This window comes from Sturnira hondurensis, unplaced genomic scaffold (assembly GCF_014824575.4).
Source record: "Sturnira hondurensis isolate 20B ecotype Veracruz unplaced genomic scaffold, ASM1482457v3 Scaffold0021354, whole genome shotgun sequence".
Classification (NCBI taxonomy): Eukaryota; Metazoa; Chordata; class Mammalia; order Chiroptera; family Phyllostomidae; genus Sturnira; species Sturnira hondurensis.
The window spans coordinates 14,990,314-15,008,176 of NW_028093985.1; the positions used below are offsets into that span (position 1 = coordinate 14,990,314).

General features: G+C 34.8%; 1 protein-coding gene and 1 pseudogene across 7 annotated transcripts in view; one reads left to right on the plus strand and one right to left on the minus strand.

Moving 5' to 3' along the window:
- POLR3G (RNA polymerase III subunit G) overlaps positions 1 to 17,863 on the plus strand; it is a 34,417-nt gene that overhangs the window by 11,094 nt on the left and 5,460 nt on the right. For 6 of the 7 annotated variants that reach the window (XM_037032070.1, XM_037032068.1, XM_037032072.1 and 3 more), the window contains 3 exons: positions 4,482 to 4,538; positions 7,049 to 7,099; positions 11,488 to 11,570. In XM_037032070.1, coding sequence (XP_036887965.1) covers positions 4,482 to 4,538; positions 7,049 to 7,099; positions 11,488 to 11,570 — 191 coding nt within the window. The remainder of the gene's footprint in view (positions 1 to 4,481; positions 4,539 to 7,048; positions 7,100 to 11,487; positions 11,571 to 17,863) is intronic. The other variant, XM_037032074.1, reaches the window with a different exon arrangement.
- Positions 13,809 to 14,336, minus strand: LOC118977244 (40S ribosomal protein S15a-like; annotated as a pseudogene).

Here is a 17,863-nt window from a genome sequence, read left to right on the forward strand (position 1 = left end):
GTAACAGAAGTGATGTTCTGTAAGATGTTTCAGAATTTAAAACTTAATGGAAATTATACATTTACCTACAGTGTGGCCACAAGGTCTTTTATGAAATAAATGGAGTTTGCTTTATTAACTCTTTCTATACCATTAGGCTCCATGTGACTCTGTTTTAATTTTTGAGTTTCTTTTTGAGCAATTCTTATATGCAAGGGTTTATAATATTTTTATAGAGATCTTCCAAAGAACAAAAAGAATTTATTTTTAAAAAGAAAAACAAAGACATTTTATCTTAGCATTACCAAAAGGGTCATTTGATCCTTTTATTAATCTAAAATATACTTAGAAATCTTAGTGATCTTATTCCTGTCTTGAAACATTTGGGTGTTTCACCATTATAGGTATTAGTTCATTATTCATCTGTTACTCCTCCCCATGATGAAAAAAAAAAGACTAAGATATGGAAAAGTAGAGGAATGATAAAATTGCATAGAAGGACTATGCAGTATTGAAATAAATCATCAATCACTATTACATGATCCTTTAGTTTTCCTATTGTGTTGTCCAAAGCATTACGTTAATTTTTAAGAAGATAAAAAAGAAGTCTGGAGAGACTCTTGTTGTTTTGTTTTTCTTTTAGCTTTTATAGAATATAATTAAGAACTTAAACTTCTTTATTTTCTGCTCATAATGGCAAGGAGAAGAAAATTGGGAGAAAGATGTTTTACAATGACTATACAAATCAAGAGATGAGTGCAAAAAGACAGCAGCTCTCTGGTTGCTTAGTGATAATGGCAAAAAATGATTGTATAAGCAATATCTCAGACCAGGTTTTCAGCTGACAATGTCCTAGATGAATTTTCTCAAACTCAAGAATCAACAGTAAAAAATATGTTTCCAAGGATGAAAAGGATATACAGTATTCCCATGTAGTTAATCTTTGCAAAGCATGTCATCTCATAATATTTTGTGATAAGAATCTGGAACATTCGGTTTGCTAAAATGACATGTGACCATACTTTTTTATGATATTAATGTACCAAAATTGATTTGCTATAGTTTGTAACTGGACAAATGCTGAATGCAAAGACAAAAATGTCTGAAAGGAAGCAGGTTATGTTGAAGTGAAACAGTTTAGTGGATTGATCATGTTAATTGGTAATTATAAATTTAATAATGAAACTGTTCTGCAATTATAGACCAAAGAAAGTGGCTGGCCTATCCTCTTTTCAACAAAAATATGAGCCATCAAAAATTTTTAAATCATTACATTTTGATGGTGCAAATACAAGAAGTATTGGAAGTAATGATAAGCTAGAAGCTATTAGGAATGTGTTTGTAATTACAGTTATTAAGATGGTGCAAGTGTCAGAAGAAGAACCAGAAATAATAAGGTAGCACTTATTAAAGAAGTATTTGAAATCTGGAGTCAGGATACATGAAATGTGCGTATTCAGGGTCTGTGTGTGATAAACCCAGAATGCACACTGATGCACAGTTAGTTGCACTCAAAGGATGTTGCCCTTTTTGGCTAAATATACCTTCAAAACCAGGAAAATAATGAACTATAAATTTGGGTTTACTATACTTAATTCCTTCTTAAAATTGCCAATAATTTTCATTCTTTTTAAATAACAGCTTTATTGAGATGAAATTCATTTTTTAGGTCTAGAATTCAGTGGCTTTTAGTGTGGTCATAGGATTGTACAATCATTCTACTCTCCACCGTATTTTGCTGTGTATAATGTGCTCCCGTGTATAATGCACATCCATGTTTTTGTGCACATTATACATGAGATTATTATACCCATGCTGTGTCATCATTATACCCATGTGTAATGCACATCCTTATTTTTCCCTCAAAACTTTGGGCAAAAAGTGTGCACTATACATAGTGAAATACAGTAACTTTTAGAAGCTTTTTGTTGTCCTGAAAAGAAACCTTGTATCTGATAGTGTCATACCCCCATACCCACCTCCCCCCAGCCCATGGCATCCACTAATCTGCTTTATTTCTAGTGATTTGTCTGTTCTGGATATTTTATATAAGTTGAATCATATGTGTCTTTTTGTGACTGGCTTCTTTCACTTAGGATGTTTTCAGGGTTTGTCGGTGTTATACATGTATCAATGCTTTATTTCTTTTTTGTGGCTGAATACTAATCTATTTTTATGCATATACCACATTTTGTTTACCCATTCATCAGTTGACAGACAGTGGGGTCGATTCCAGTTTGGGGCTACTATGAGTAATGCTGCTATGAACATTGGTGTATACATTTTTGTGTGGACATAAGTCATTTTTATGGGGTATATATCTAGGGTCATATGGTAACTATATTTAACATTTTGAGAAAATTTCTTACTGTTTTACAAGGTTTTGCACATTTTTACATTACCAACAATGTATGAGAGTTCCAATTGCTTCACAACATTGCCAACAGTTGTTACTGCTTTTCTGATTTTAGCCATCCCAGTAGGTATAAAGTGGTACATTAGTTATTGTGGTATTGATTTGAATTTCTCTAGTGACTAATGATGTTCACCATCTTATCATGTGTTAATGATGTTCACCATCTTATCATGTGTTTTTTTGTCCACATGTCTCTTCACTGGAGAAATATCTATTTAAATTATATACCTCTTGTTTTTTTTTTAAGTTCCTGCATTTTATTGTGGTGGTACAGTATTTTTTTAATTGTTCTTCAAGTACAGTTGTCTCCATTTTCCCACCACCACTTTCCCTGCCCCACCCACTCACACCTCCGACCCTCAGTCCTTCACACCCCCATTGTTTTTGTCCATGTGTCCTTCATACATGTTCCTTGATGACCCTCCCCCTTCTTCCCCCCATTAATTCTCCCCCCCCCCCCCCCGTTATTTTATTNCCCATTAATTCTCCCCCCCCCCCCCCCGTTTATTTTATTCAGTTCATTCTTTATTTCAGTGTCTGTGGTTGTATTTTGCTTGTTTTGTTGACTAGGTTCCACTTATGGGCAAGATTATATGGTAATTGTCTTTAATCATATGTGCCTCTTTTTTTATTGGATCCCAGTAGATGGTTTTCTGTATCTTGTATTCAGTACATTATTTGAAAGTAACTTAAAAATATAAAAACTGGCTCATTAGACCCAGATAATAAATGGTAATAACTGCTTTCCTTAGTATATTTTAGTTCACTTTTTTTTCAAAATACGGAATCCATTTTAGAGAAAATTATAAAATGCAAATACTGGGAATCTCATTTGTACTGACTTCTTTAATGGTGAAAAACTTATGAGCAAGATTAAAGTCAAACAGTTGAATACCTAAAAAAGCCTCGTCTGTTGGTCTCTGATCTGCTTTGGTTGTCTTTAGTTATCTTTGTCTGACACCATGGTCTTAGTAGTATTTGGAAGCTTTTTTTCTAAAGATTTTATTTTTTTATTTTTAGAGAGAGGAGGGAAGAAGAAAGGAAGGGAGACAAATATCGATGTGAGAGAGAAACATTAATCGGTTGCCTCTCAAATGCACCCTGACTGGGGACTGAACTCACAACCTAGGCATGTGCCCTGATCGGGAATCGATCCCCATCCCAGTGACCTTTAGCTTTGAGGGAGGACACCCAACCAACTGAACCACACTGGTCAGGGCTGGAAGCATTTTCTTAACATAGAAGAAAAATCCGTCTATATTTGGGCCTGGGTTTTTATATTTTCATCTTTTGTATTTCCCATTTTCATGGCTCTACTCCAAAACCATTTTTCCTGATGAACCACGGTTTCATTTTATTGCATTGTCGTGGTGCTTGGGCCCTCATCAAAGGAGTTTCTTGTAGTCGTGGGCAAAGCAGACTCAAGAGACAGGTGTGGCTCTTCCATCTTTAGCAAGCTCAGAGGGTCATGGCAGAGTTCTCAGTGGTTGGCGTGGAAGGCTTGCCTGCTCATGCATGGCTTCGTCAAGTCCAACCTTACCTGCTCCTACCTTTGTCCCCACTCCTTGCCCCAGTGGGTTGTGGAAAGTAGCTTGTTAAGAAGCCTAACTGAATGTGTGTATTAAGTGCTGGAGGAGCACAAACAACCCTCCCTCCCCACTTGAGGTACTTAATATTGTACATCCCAGTTACACAAGGTTTAGAGATTGGGAGCTGGAGACCAGTGTCAGCAGAAGAAAACAGAAGATGCCGAGTAGACCTCCTTGCCCTTTTATGTCATTGGCTTTTGGCTCTTGTGTGAATGCTCTCAGAGGTGTCAGGTTGTTGGACTCTAAGAACTATAAATAGGTTTCAGGTTTCTGCTCACCCCCAGCCATTCATATGCAGCTGCTTCTTGCCACTTTTGTTAAATGTAACACTCATTGAACTCTTCAGTAGGTGTTCAGGAATACATTATGAACAAATAAATGCAGGAAGTTTCCTGAATGTGAAATAAAAGGTATTTGGTATTTGCAGTTATTTTAAAGGAATGGCTTAAATTCACGTTTATTCTTGATTTTTCTAATGAACACTTTTTCCCCCCCAGATATTGAAAGGTATAGTAAAAGATACATGAAGGTGTACAAGGAAGAGTGGATACCAGGTAATTATAAAGCTGCAAATGTTAGAATGATATTTAGAGGCCTCTTCCTACCCCATATTTTTAGGACAAGTTTTCTGTTTTACTATAGCAAAATATAGTCTGTCTGTTTTTCTGCAATTAATTAGTAATATATATCTCATGAAAACTAAGATGAAAATATGTTTATACTGTAAAAAGGTAGAGTTGAAGTATTTGGGGGGACTTTCTTAAAATACTTAAAAAAATAAACTAGGACTTGCCAGATGCATCTGGGTTTTCCATTTTCATTTGCCAAAATCACGGTTTCAGTCTGTAGTACCAGTAGTCAGTTCTGTGCTCCTGAATGATTCTATAGCTTTTGAAGAAAAGAACAAATCTAGTGTTAAGGATTTTTAAGTTAAGTTCGTGGATCTTTCTTTCAAGCAGGCATAGACTATTTTTAGTTTAGTTGTGAGGACTCCTTTTCAAAGGAACCGTACCTAAAAGCTTCCGCTGCTCTGTCCCCCGATATTCACAGTTTTGTGTTGGATGTAGAGAAGGTGGAAGGTGCTGGAGAGATCTCATCCAGCTCGTGTATTTTGCAGAGGGAAAAAAAAAGGTTGCATTGAAATAAAGTGACCTGCCAGGGCCACTCGGATAGTGCTGGTAGAACCTAGGTCTCCTCTTTTTAACTGCTTTCCTTTGACATCTCTATCCTTGGTGTTCTATACAAATTGCCTTTATGTAAAAGCATAAATGGCATTTTTCAGCATTGTTGCTTTCATGGGTTATAGTGCTTTTTCTTTTCAGTGTCGATTGGTCATTGGTAAGGTTGGGTCCCCTGGAAACACTCTCTTAGATCTCTGATTTCTCCCACTTCATGAATATTCATCTTCTAAATGATTCTTGTTATTCATTACATACTTTCTCATGATCATCTATGAGTTATTAATTCAGATAAAATAGCTTGAGATGTAGATATTTTCTACAAAATACATTGAGGTTTTATTTTTTTATTTAGCAAGCAATATTTTTTAATCCATTTTTATGTTGCTTCATTTTTTGACTAACTCTATGCTTAAACATTAAATGGAAGTAATAAATGCAGGAATTAGTTACCTATGTAGGCAAAATTATTTGTTGGAGGGAATTTTCTTTTCCATTGCTATTTATATTTTTAATTTTAAAGTTTTTAGATAATATATTTATTTAATTTTGCATGTGTCGGCATTGTGATCACCTGTTTTAACTCTTGAAAAAAATTATTTATTACATAAGAAATATATATATCAACTACAGAAAAGTTGTACAGAGTAGTTAAATGATAAATAAATAATACTTGAGAAAAATAGCTGTGTTCCTAACACCCACAAATAATTACTATAATATTTTGTTCCCAACCTACAGCTTTCTTTGCATAAATATATATGTACAGGATGGGACAAAAGTAGGTTTATAGTTGTTTGTATAGACAACAAGTACCATAATTAATAAATAATAATATAACAATAAACTCATGTACTCAAAACTGTAAACCTACTTTTGTCCCACCATGTATAAATATGTATATACTAGGTTTATTTCTAAATGGGATTCTAAACATATTATTTGAAATGTTTGAAAAACATTTTCTATTGAACAATAATCAAGATAACTTTCCATGTCCATTCATACTGAAAATGTTTCATGTAGAAAAAATATTTTTCTACATTTTTCTTGTTATGGAAATTTGTTATTCAAATTGATTATATAACTACTGTATTTATAAGTAGCTATTAAAAGAATATTGCAGAAGTTTTATAACACTATTTCAAAGCTATTTGAAATAAATAGCTATTTATTTATTATTTTTAAGTATATTTTATTGATTATGCTATTGCAGCTGTTCCATTTTTTTCTCTCCTTTATTCCCCTCCACCTTGCACCACCCCCCACCACCAGCATTTCCCCCCTTAGTTCATGTCCATGGTTCTTTGGCTCCTCCAGTTCCTATACTATTCTTAACTTCCTCCTGTCTATTTTATACCTGCCGTTTATACTTCTTATTCCCTGTACCTTTTCCCTCATTCTCCCCACTCTCCCTCCCCACTGACAACATGTGATCTCAATTTCTGTGAGTCTGTTCCTGTTCTAGTTGTTTGCTTTCTTTTTGTTTTTGTTTTTTTGGGTTCAGTTGTTGGTAGTTGTGAATTTGTTGCCATTTTACTGTTCATATTTTTGATCATCTTCTTTTTCTTAAGTAAGTCCCTTTAATATTTCATATAATAAGAGCTCGGTGATGATGAGCTCCTTTACCTTACCGTATCTAGGAAGCCCTGTATCTGCCCTCCCATTCTAAATGATAGCTCAAAGCTATTTTAATGAATACATTTTCTTGATAGTAGAAAATATATTTTTGTTATATTTTAATTTCCAGGCTAAATCTGTATAATCAGGTATTAAAAAATTATTTTCAATGCTTGAGCCACTGTTATATTTTAATAGGGTATGTCTAATACCACTAATTTGTAGAAGAAATTACAGTTTTTATATTTCTTCTTTTGTACATACAGATTGGAGGAGACTCCCAAGAGAAATGATGCCAAAGAAGAAATACAAAAAAGGTATATTGACTAATATAATAATCCAGGTGGGAAAGGGTTATTGCTTAAATTCTATCTAGTATGGAAGTATCTACCTGAACCTAGCTTAGTATTATGAATGCTTTTTCTTAAAATATTTTTGGCATTTTGATTATTTTACCGTAGCTCTTTTTTGTTGAATTATTTGTTATTACTTTTGTTTGTTTATTTTCTTTGATTATGGAATAGTGATGTGCTAGGAGAAACTTTTCAATTATGTAGATAATTTTATTTGTATATTTGAAAATTTCAAAATGGTTATATTGCCTGATGTTTAGTTTTTAATTGAAACATTCAGAGCTGGTAAAATTTGGGGACTGGTAGAAAAGAAGTTGATGTTGTATGTAAAATATTAAAGTGAAAGTATTGCACTTTCATAATTCCACTGAGTAAATAATGATTGAACATTTATTACTGCCAGACACTACTAAGAGGAACAAAACAGTGAGCAACGAAGGAATAATCCTTACCCTAATGGAGCTTACAGTCCAATGTAGTAACAACATTAAATAAAAACCCACTGTTCTCATTGGTAGGTCAGGGGAAAGTTCTTTGAGGAAATGAACTTAGACTCCAAATTAAAGAATGAATAGGAGTTTACTAAGATGAGGTTTGGGGAGGGATTTTGGAGAAAGATCAGATTTGGGAAGGAAAAATCATAAGTTTAATTAAAGATGGTATTTAGGCTTATAAATTATTTTTGGTTTGGTTTTTTTTTTGAGATATACAAATAACAAAGCTGAATATGTCATAGGATACAGGGAGATGGACCTCAAAATGGAGATGGTAGTCATCAGAATAGATACTATAATTGAGACTATGAAAAAAAGATGAGATTGTCTAGAGTGAAATTAAAGAACTTGAAATGAGGACTTAATCCTGAGCTTGGAGGAATACCAAAATTTCATGTCTGGCAGAGGAAATTGAATCAGTAAAGAAAGGTGATGGAAAGAGAGGAGGAGGAAGAGACACAGAAGAGAGTGGAGTTTCAGAAGAGTAATTGGAAAGTGAAAAGTATTTCAGGAGGTGGTCAACAATGTTGAAGGGCATTGAACAATGCTACTGAGAAGTCCCTAAGGTGAAGATGGAAAATATACATTAATTTTTGACATGTTGATCACTGCTGACTTTAGTGAGGGCTTTTTAAAGGATTTGTAGAGGTGGAATTCAACAGATTGGAAAGGGTTAAAACACTGGGATAGGAGTTTAAGAAATGGAGACAGCTAGCTAGCATAGATGAGTCTTCAGAGAATTTTGCTAAAAAGAATGAAGAGGGAACAAGGGAAGTAGCCAGAGAAGTTAAAAACATCTGGATTAGTAATTCTGACCATACACCCCCTTTTATTTTTTTTAGACCTTACTTAAATTTTTTAATAGACCTCATTTCTTAGAGTACTTTTAGGTTCACAGAAAAAATAAGAAGAAAATACATATGCTCTGCCCCACATATGTGGTAGCCTTCCGATTGCCAGTATCTGCCCCTAGAGTGGTACTTTTGTTACAATTGATGAATGTACATTGACACATCCTTATCACCGAAAGTCCATAGTTTACCTTTGTGTTCTTTCTTGCTGTTTTACATTCTGTAGATTTGGACAAATGTATAATGACGTGTATTCACCAATATAGTATCATATGGAGTTGTTTCAGTGCCCTAAAAATCCTCTGTGTTTGCCTGTTCAGCCCTTCCTCCTCCTAACTCCTGACAACCTGTGATCTTTTTACTGATTCCATAGTTTTGCCTTTTCGAAAATATCATATAGTTGGAATCATATATATAGCCTTTCATATTGGCTTCTTTCACTTAGTAATATGCAATTAAGTTTCCTCCGTGACTTTTCATGGCTGATAGCTCATTTCATTGTAGTGTTGAGTAAGGTTTTGTTGTCTACTTGTACTCTAGTTTATTTATCCATTCATCTACTGAAGGACACCCTGGTTGCTTCCAAGTTTGGGCCATTATGAATAAAATTCTTAAAAATATCCATTTTGGGGTGGACATAAGTTTTCAACTCCTTTGAATAAATACCAAGGAGTATGATTGCTGGATTCCATGGTAAAAGCATGTTTAGTTTTATGAGAAACCACTGAACCATCTTCAGAGCAGCTGTACCATTTTATACTCCCACCAGCAGTGAATGAGTTTCTGTTTCTCCACATCCTCACCATCATTTGGTATTTTCAGTGTTCTAGATTTTGGCCATTAACTTCTTTTAATTTTCACTTCCCTGGTGACATATGATGTGGAGCATTTTTTTATATGTTTACTTTCCATTCATATGTCTTGTTTGGCAAGATGTCTGTTAAGGTCTTTGGCCCATTTTTTAATTGTTTTTTTGTGTGTTTTTATTGTTGAGTTTTAAGGGTTCTTGGTATATTTTGGATAACAATCTGTGGGAAAAACATGTTCCTGCTGTGTTTTTCTCCTTTACTCTCGTACTATGACCATTCACAATACTCTGACACCAGGTGTGTGGTATGTTTTTTTCTCACACCAATCAATTCTTTGCAACACCAGCTGGAGTCTTATAATTCAATTTGATTAGAACACTAACCGGAGTTAGCACATAACCCGGGTTACTTGAGCCCAAGTAAAGGGCTCAGTGCCACGAGACTGCTCCCCACTTCAGTGCCAGTTGTGAGTAGTAGCTCCCCAGGTTGCTCAAACTTCTGTCTGACTTGACTACAAATTAGATGTCCCCATGACCTCCTGCTCTTTGAATGTGATTTTCTAGAACAGCATATATTTGGCCAGAGATGGAAAAACAAATCATGTTAATGCTTTGGGGGTTAAGCCAATCTAACAGATTTTGATAACTTGACACTTCTCCCTCAGTTATGCATATAAGGATTTGGCATTATATAAAACCAGAATGATAATTAGCAAAAGATCCTGAATGGACTTGAGTATACAACTTACTTCTTGGCTAAGATATTAGTAATTTTAATAAGTGTATTTATCTGACCATGTTCTCCAATATCCATTTAACAGACTTATGTGTTACGAAATTTAAATAATTTGGTAAGATTCTTAGAGAAAAAGACTTGATGGTGTGAGTAAATTACATTCTTAGCTAATGTTATCTATCATCAGTATTACAATACATTGAGATCTTGTTCACTTATGATACTGTATTTTTATGTGCTATAGTTCAAATCAAAGTCTTTGCTCACAAGGAGGACCAAGAAAGTTACTTGTCATTAGATCTAACTGTTACTTTTGTTTGAGCAAAACCTCACCAATGTATATGTTTGGGAGTTCTGAGCTTGGTGACTCCCCCAGGGGCAGTTTGGAATAATGCAGTAAATTATAATTCCATTAGTTAATTGGCCATCCACCATAATCTAAAATTTTTCTTCTGTAGAATAAATGTTAATCTTTAACAAAATTATGTCTTTCTAAGCCCTATTTTCTTCTGTTACCAAGTAATTTCTATGTACATAACCTAATTGTGGGAAAGAACTATAGTACTTGTTGATCACGGTGATCATCTTGTAGCATATCATAGTGCTTAGGTAACTGGCAAGCTCTATATGGGAAATAATTTTCTAGTCTCTGCAGTTTCAGAATAGCCTAAAATGCAGTATTTTTTATATGGTTTAAGTAACCCAAAGCTGTTAACACATTTTATTTATATTACTTTGAGTTCTCAGATTCATTCATATGATGGATATGTTCCCTGTTTTAATCTTCATTCTAAGTATAGTGCTATGTTCCACTGAATATAACCTTTCTCGTCTCTTTAACTGTTGGCAAATGCATATTTATTCTGCACTTGTTTTTTTTTATTTTCCAAACTTCATAAAATTGCCATTATTAAAATAGAGTACACTGATCAGAGAACAGGAGGCCAGTGCAGGTGATACACTTGTGAGAGTTTTTCACTGGTCCTGTACTGATTCTGTCAGAAGTAATGTTTTAGCAATTTTGACCTGAATGACTTTAATTGCTAGTACAGATTTTCAGTGCTAGTAGAACGATACATGGTTGCATTCTTAGAAAGTATCCTATTAAGTGTTTATCATTTACCTATCATGGAATCTTGATGAGGTATGCTAATTTATTTTGTTTATTCTTTAATGAGGAAGCCAAAGCACTTATATATACAACCTATAGACATGAACTAAGGTGGGGGAATGCTGGTGGGAGGGGGCATGCAGGGCAGAGGAGAATAAAGGGGAGAAAAAAATGGGACAACTGTAACACCATAATCAATAAAATATATTTAAAAAGAAAATTAATTCAGTATGCAAATTATGTGACTGCCTGGTATGATATACCACTATGGTAAGCAGCATATTAAAAGGCAAAGAAATATAATACACCATTACTGTTATAGAAAAATGTGTTAACAATGGTTTTAATTCAGCAGGTTTAAAATCCAAAAAGGTAGACAATACCAGCAAAGACACTTCACTCACTAATACTGCAGATGTATTGAAAAAAATTGAGGTAAGGTTTTCTTCTGACTCTAAGAGTGAACTGAAAAGTTGTCATACCTCCTTTTGCCTTCTTTGGCCTTTCTACCTTCTCTCCCTTTGTAGTAACGTGGGTTTGCCAGATCCAAGCCCAGCACACAGGTAATCGGAAAGGTTTGATCATTGTTAGCTGGGAGATAGGGGGCTCCATCGTGTCCTCCTCTGCCGCTCACCTGTCAGCTTGCCTCACCTTCTGTCACCTGCGTCCTTTTTTACTTTATCCCTATTTTCCCCTTGCATTTGAATTGTGCATGGGGAAGAAATGAGTTACATGCCTCAAATGGTTTTCTTTTAAAAACCTTTAGTTGTTCTCCTATTGTTGCATGTATACTTTTCCCAGTGCTTTCCCTCTGTTGCATGTTAAGTGTAGAAGATTCTGTTGAGGGAAGACCATAATTTGTGGAGCTTTTTTTAATATTTCAAAAACAAAAGATGTAAAATTTCAAAAGTTTCATTAACTGAAAATTTATCCTCCCTTCCATTCCTTCCTGTAGACAGCCAACATTACCAATTTCTTATATATCCATCCAGATATGTTTTATGTATAGCAAATACCAATTTTCCTTTTTTTCATAAAAGGACAAAAGGCAGCGTATATACTCTTGCATTTTCATTTTATCTCTTAAAATATCTTGGAGATGGTTCCGTGTCAGTCTGTGTAGACTTGCGTCCTTTTTTTCTTTTGGCCACACTGTAAAAGTGAACCATAATTTATTTAATCAGAACCCTCCTGATGGACGACATTATGTTTCACGTAGTGTTTCATTATTACAACAATGCTGCAAGGAATTCATGTTAAATATATCATTCCACATGTGCAGGGTTGATTTCTAGAAGTGGATTTGTTGGGATAGTTGTTATATCTCTTGTGTAATATGGGTGAATATTCAAAGGCTGCTCTCCGTGAGAGGTGTACCAATGTTATCAATGCGCTTGTATTACCTTGCCCTGATGATGACGATGATGGCAGCGAGCACTTACTGAAAGCATTATTTACCAGGCTCTCTGATGAACTATTTATATTCCTGAAGACTTCATTCCAACAAAGGGAGATGACTGTTATTGGTCTTTACTTACAGATGAGATAGATTAAAACTTGAACTTGTCTAGCCAAGTTGGCCAGCTACATGGTAACATAAAATTGTATTTTTGTTATTTTATTTTGCTCAGTACTTCAGCTAGAAATAACATGTCTGAAAATAAAGCCAAGAGAATTGTTGAAAGAATAGTGTTAACTGCCGGGTGTAACTGTGGTGGGATGATGGATGCGGTTGTGGATCTAGCCAACATGTATTGACTAAACACAGATTCTGACTGTTCGTAAAGCTACCTGGAAAGACGTTCCTAAGCTGACATGTGCTATAAGGAAGATTGATTTGGACCTCTGAGTGTGGTTTCTTGTCAGAACAAGTTGTATTGCCTTATTCCTTGCATTTGAGCACCTTTTTCAATACAAACATTGTTAGGACTGGCGTTTTAAATCTAGAAATCCCAATGAGTTAGCAGTTTTAATAGAATAAAATTAGCTTGCAGATAACTCTATTACTGTTGATTTCTCCATCAAAGGAGTTGCAAATTTTACTATAATAAAACTCTTGTGGATAGAGGAGTGACTTACACTCAAAACTCATAGCGTGTGAATCACCAGATAGCAGTAAACTAGTATTTGAGCTTCCTATTTCCGCGTGACATAATAGGCTGGCCACACAGTATATAAACTAAAAGAAATGTACCCTGTCCATAAATTAATCATTTTAAAAGTGGTTTCTCATTATATAATGTGAATTACATTATAATGTGAATTACGTTCACATTATTCTTAAATATGTAGAGGGCTAAATAGTTAAATGTCATAGAGGAAAAAATGAAGACTAGTAAATAGAGGAATCAAAACTAGTAGCTTAATGCAAAAAGAGATGAAGTAATAAGACTGTAGCTCTTAGACCATTTTTAAAACTGTGTAAATCTGCTATTTGTTAACTAGTTCAGATGTTTTGTGGGTTTGCTTTCGGTCTGCGTATTAGAAATAAGGTTGAGGTTATTTAAAGGTATTTGAGGTGACAATGGAAATGAAACATGGAATGAATTTATTTTAAATATATTTTTACATAACTAGTTTAAATAATTCCACTGGTAATTATGAAATAATAGCTAATAGCATGATTTCCAAATATAGTGTATGTCTTGCACAGAGTTATAGCACTCTCTTTTAACCACACAAACTTAACAGCTTCTAGGCCTTTTTACTATGGTCATTAAAATAGAAAAGAAAAAATGCACATGTTAATGGCCATTGAGGCATTTTATTTGTATGTCTTAACTTAGCTAGGAAAAGAATTCCAGGATTTTCCCTCCTGTGTGGTTGCATCTTGCTTCTTCATAATCCATGATGCCCACTGAGGTTTTCAGTACAAGGAAACCAAAATGCTGGAACAGAAGCAGCCTCTTCTGCCATTTTTCTTGATCTTTGAGTGGCACGTCAAATCTGGGCCTGATTAATCCACACTTGTTTAACACGCCTGTGGGGTTCACAACAACTTCCTCAGTTCTGTGGTCATCGGTAATTTCAAAATTGCCAATGTAAACATGTTTCATCATCACTTTAGAAACCAAACAGTGACTTTGGAACATGGCCTCATAAGAACCTGGTGTTTGCTTCTCTTTTTCACATTGTTGATTACGTGAGAGCATCAGTCAAGATGTTCATGGGCACCATTATGGTGGTGAGGAAAGATGGTGGAAAGAGTTGTCTCTGTGTATTTATAGGCACTTCTAAAGATCTGTGAATACTATTTTGTTCACTTGCAGTTTTCCAAAGGAATGACATTTGGAAAACTTGCACACATTTCTATTGTAGTAATACATTACATAAGGCAAGGTGGATCGGTATGAGGACGATTATCTTGGCCTTACTTGTTTTTGTTTCAGTCAGATGAAGTGACAGTAGATTTTGAAGTTTGATTAGAAACTGAGTTTATCTGATACAGTCTTTCTGTTGCCTTTGACTTTGTTGAATTCAAATTTGAATGCAATAAAAAATTTAAATAAATGTCTAAGAACCAATAAAGGAGTAGCCAAGTTGTAGTCAATGCCAAATGTGTAAAATACGTTTTACCTTTCTATGTAATCTACTAAGCAAATACCTTATCATAGGAAAGAGTATTTGTGGATGTATGAATTAGTGTTCTGATTTCTCTTTAAGAATATTCACATCTTAGCGAAACTGATCTTATGCCTTAATTATGAATATTAATATGTGAAATTATTGCTGCATCCACCTCCTAGAAAGCTTGTGAAAGCCTATCACTTGTGCAGATGAAGTATAGGATAATTTAGTGAATAAATAGTGACAGCAATGAAAACAGATCATTTTTTGTCAAATAGAAGAAAATTATTTATGGTCATAATAAGAAGATGAGGGTATACTAAAGTTAAATTTGTGTGTTAAAGTTATGAGGTGGTAGCATAGTGATTTTACAGGGTGGATAAATAGAACCACCCAGAAATAAAAGCTTTTCTTTCTTTTTTTTTCTTTTTATTGTTGTTCAAGTGCTGTTGTCTCCATTTCCCCCCAGTCTCCCACTCCAGATCCTTCCCTGCTTTGGCTTTGTTCATGGGTCTCTTATACGTGTCCTTTGATGATCCTTGTCATTCCCCTCCCCCATTATCCCCCTCCCCCTCCCCTCTGGTTACTTTCAGTTTGTTCTTTATATCAATGTCTCTGGTTATATTTTACTTGCGTGTTTGTTTTGTTGATTAGGTTCCACTTTATAGGTGAGATCATATGGTATTTGTCTTTCACCACCTGACTTATTTCACTTAGCATAATACTCTCCAGTTCCATCCCTGCTGTGGGGAAAGGTAGCAGCTTCTTCTTTCTTTCTCTTACATAGAATTCCATTGTGTAAATGTACCATAGTTTTTTGACCCAGTCATTTCCTGATGAGCACTTGGCTATTGTAAATAACACTTCTATGGGCATTGGGGTGCATAGGTTCTTTTGAATTGGTGTTTCAGGATTATTAGGGTATAATCCCAGCAATGGAATTGTCGGGCAAAAGGCAGTTACATTTTTAGTTTTTTGAGGAAATTCCATACTGTTTTCCATAGTGGCTGCACCAGTCTGCAGTCCCACCACAAGTGCATGAGGAATCCCTTTTCTCTACCTTGCCAGCACTTACTGTTTGTTGATTTTATTGTGATGGCCATGTGACCCAGGTGAAGTGGTATCTCATTGTGGTTTTAATTTGCATCTCTTTGGTGGCTAGTATTGCTAGCATCCTTTCATGTGTGTCTGGGCTCTTTGTAAGTTCTCTTTGGAGAACTGTTCAGGTCCTTTGCTCATTTTTACTGGAGTTTGTCTTCCTGGAGTGGAGTCATGTGAGTTCTTTATATATTTTGGAGATCAAACCCTTGTCTGAGGTATCATTGGCAAATATATTCTCCCATATGGTTGGTTCCCTTTTCATTTTGCTGATGTTTTCTTTAGCCATGCAGAAACTTTTTATTTTGATGAAGCCCCATTTGTTCCTTCTTTCCTTTATGTCCCTTGCTCTGAGGGACATATCAGGGAAAATAGTGCTGTGTGGAATATCTGATATTTTCCTCTCTTTGTTCTCCTCCAGGCCTTTTACAGTATCACGACTTATACTTAAATCTTTTACCCATTTGGGGTTTATTTTTGTGTACCGTATAAGTTCGTGGTCATTTCTCTTTTTTTTACACTTAGCTGTCTAGCTCTCCGAGCACCATTTGTTGAAGAGGCTATTTTTACTCCATTTTATGCTTCTGCCCCCTTCATTGAATATTCATTGACCATAGAGACTTGGGTAATATCTGGGCTCTCTATTCTGTTCCATTGATCTGTGTGTCTGTTCTTATGCCAGAACCAAATGGTTTTGATTACAGTGTCCTTGTAATATAGTTTGATGTCAGGGATTGTGATTCCTCCTACTTTGTTCTTCTTTCTCAAAATTGCTGCCACTATTCAGGGTCACTTATGGTTCCATATAAATTTTTGAAATGTTTTTTCTGTATCTGTGAAATATGTCATTAATATTTTAATATGGATCATGTTGAATCTATACACTATTTGGGTAGTATGGACATTTTGGTGATGTTAATAATTCTAGTCCATGAACACAGTATATGCTTCCATTTCTTTGTGTCTTCCTTAATTTCTTACTTCAGTGTTGTGTAGTTCTCTGAGTACATTTACCTTCTCAGTTAGGTTTATTCCTAGGTACTTTATTTTTCTTGTTGCTATAGCAAATGGGATTTTTTTCATGATTTCTGTTTCTCATATTTCATCATTGGTGTACAAAAATGCCTTTGATTTCCGAATATTGACTTTGTATCCCACTGCTTTGCCAAATTCACTTATTAGGTCAAGTAGTTTTTTGGTAGAGTCTAGGATTTTTGATTTACACTATCATGTTATCTGCAGACAATGACAGTTTTACTTCCTCCTTTCCAATTTGGATGCCTTTTATTTCTTTTTCTTGTCTGATTGCTGTGGCTAGGACTTCCATAGGTACATTGAATAGAAGTGGTGAAAGTGAATATCCTTGTCTTGTTCTTGATCTTAGTGAGAAGGTTTTTAGTTTTTTGCCCATTGAGTATGATGTTGGGTCTAGGTTTTTTATATATGGCCTTTAGTATGTTGAAGTGTGCTCCCTCTATTCCCACTTTGCTGAGTGTTTTTGTCATAAATGGGTCCTATACCTTATCAAATGCTTTTTCTGCACCTATTCAAAGCTTTTCTAATTCTGCACCTCTTTTGCCTCCTCTTGAAGAGTTGTTTGTAAGCACTAATGTTGACTGTGACTTGAGTTTCAGTATTTCTTCTTTCTCACCCTGCCAGATATATTGAAAAGCAAAATTTCCTAGAAATGGGAAGTAAGTAATGAAGGAGAAAAGAAATGAAAAGACATGAATAATCTGCAAATAGGATAACTCGCCACTATATGACTTGATATTGATTTAAATAATTTCAGGTATAAACTAAAACAGACATTTTTAATTAATACCATTACATTATTTTTTCCCCTATTATGTTAAAAGGAAAACAAAAAACATTCTTAAAGTTCTCCATAAACTGAGTCAATTCAGTATATTTGAAGGAGTTATGTTAGAAATAAAAATAAAGCACTATGCATAGAGCTGATACCCCAGCATTACCTGGGATCCAGTTACAAAGTAACAAAATAAAATACTGGTGTCATGATAGGACAGTGAGTTCCTCCTTTCTTGCAATAACTCACAATT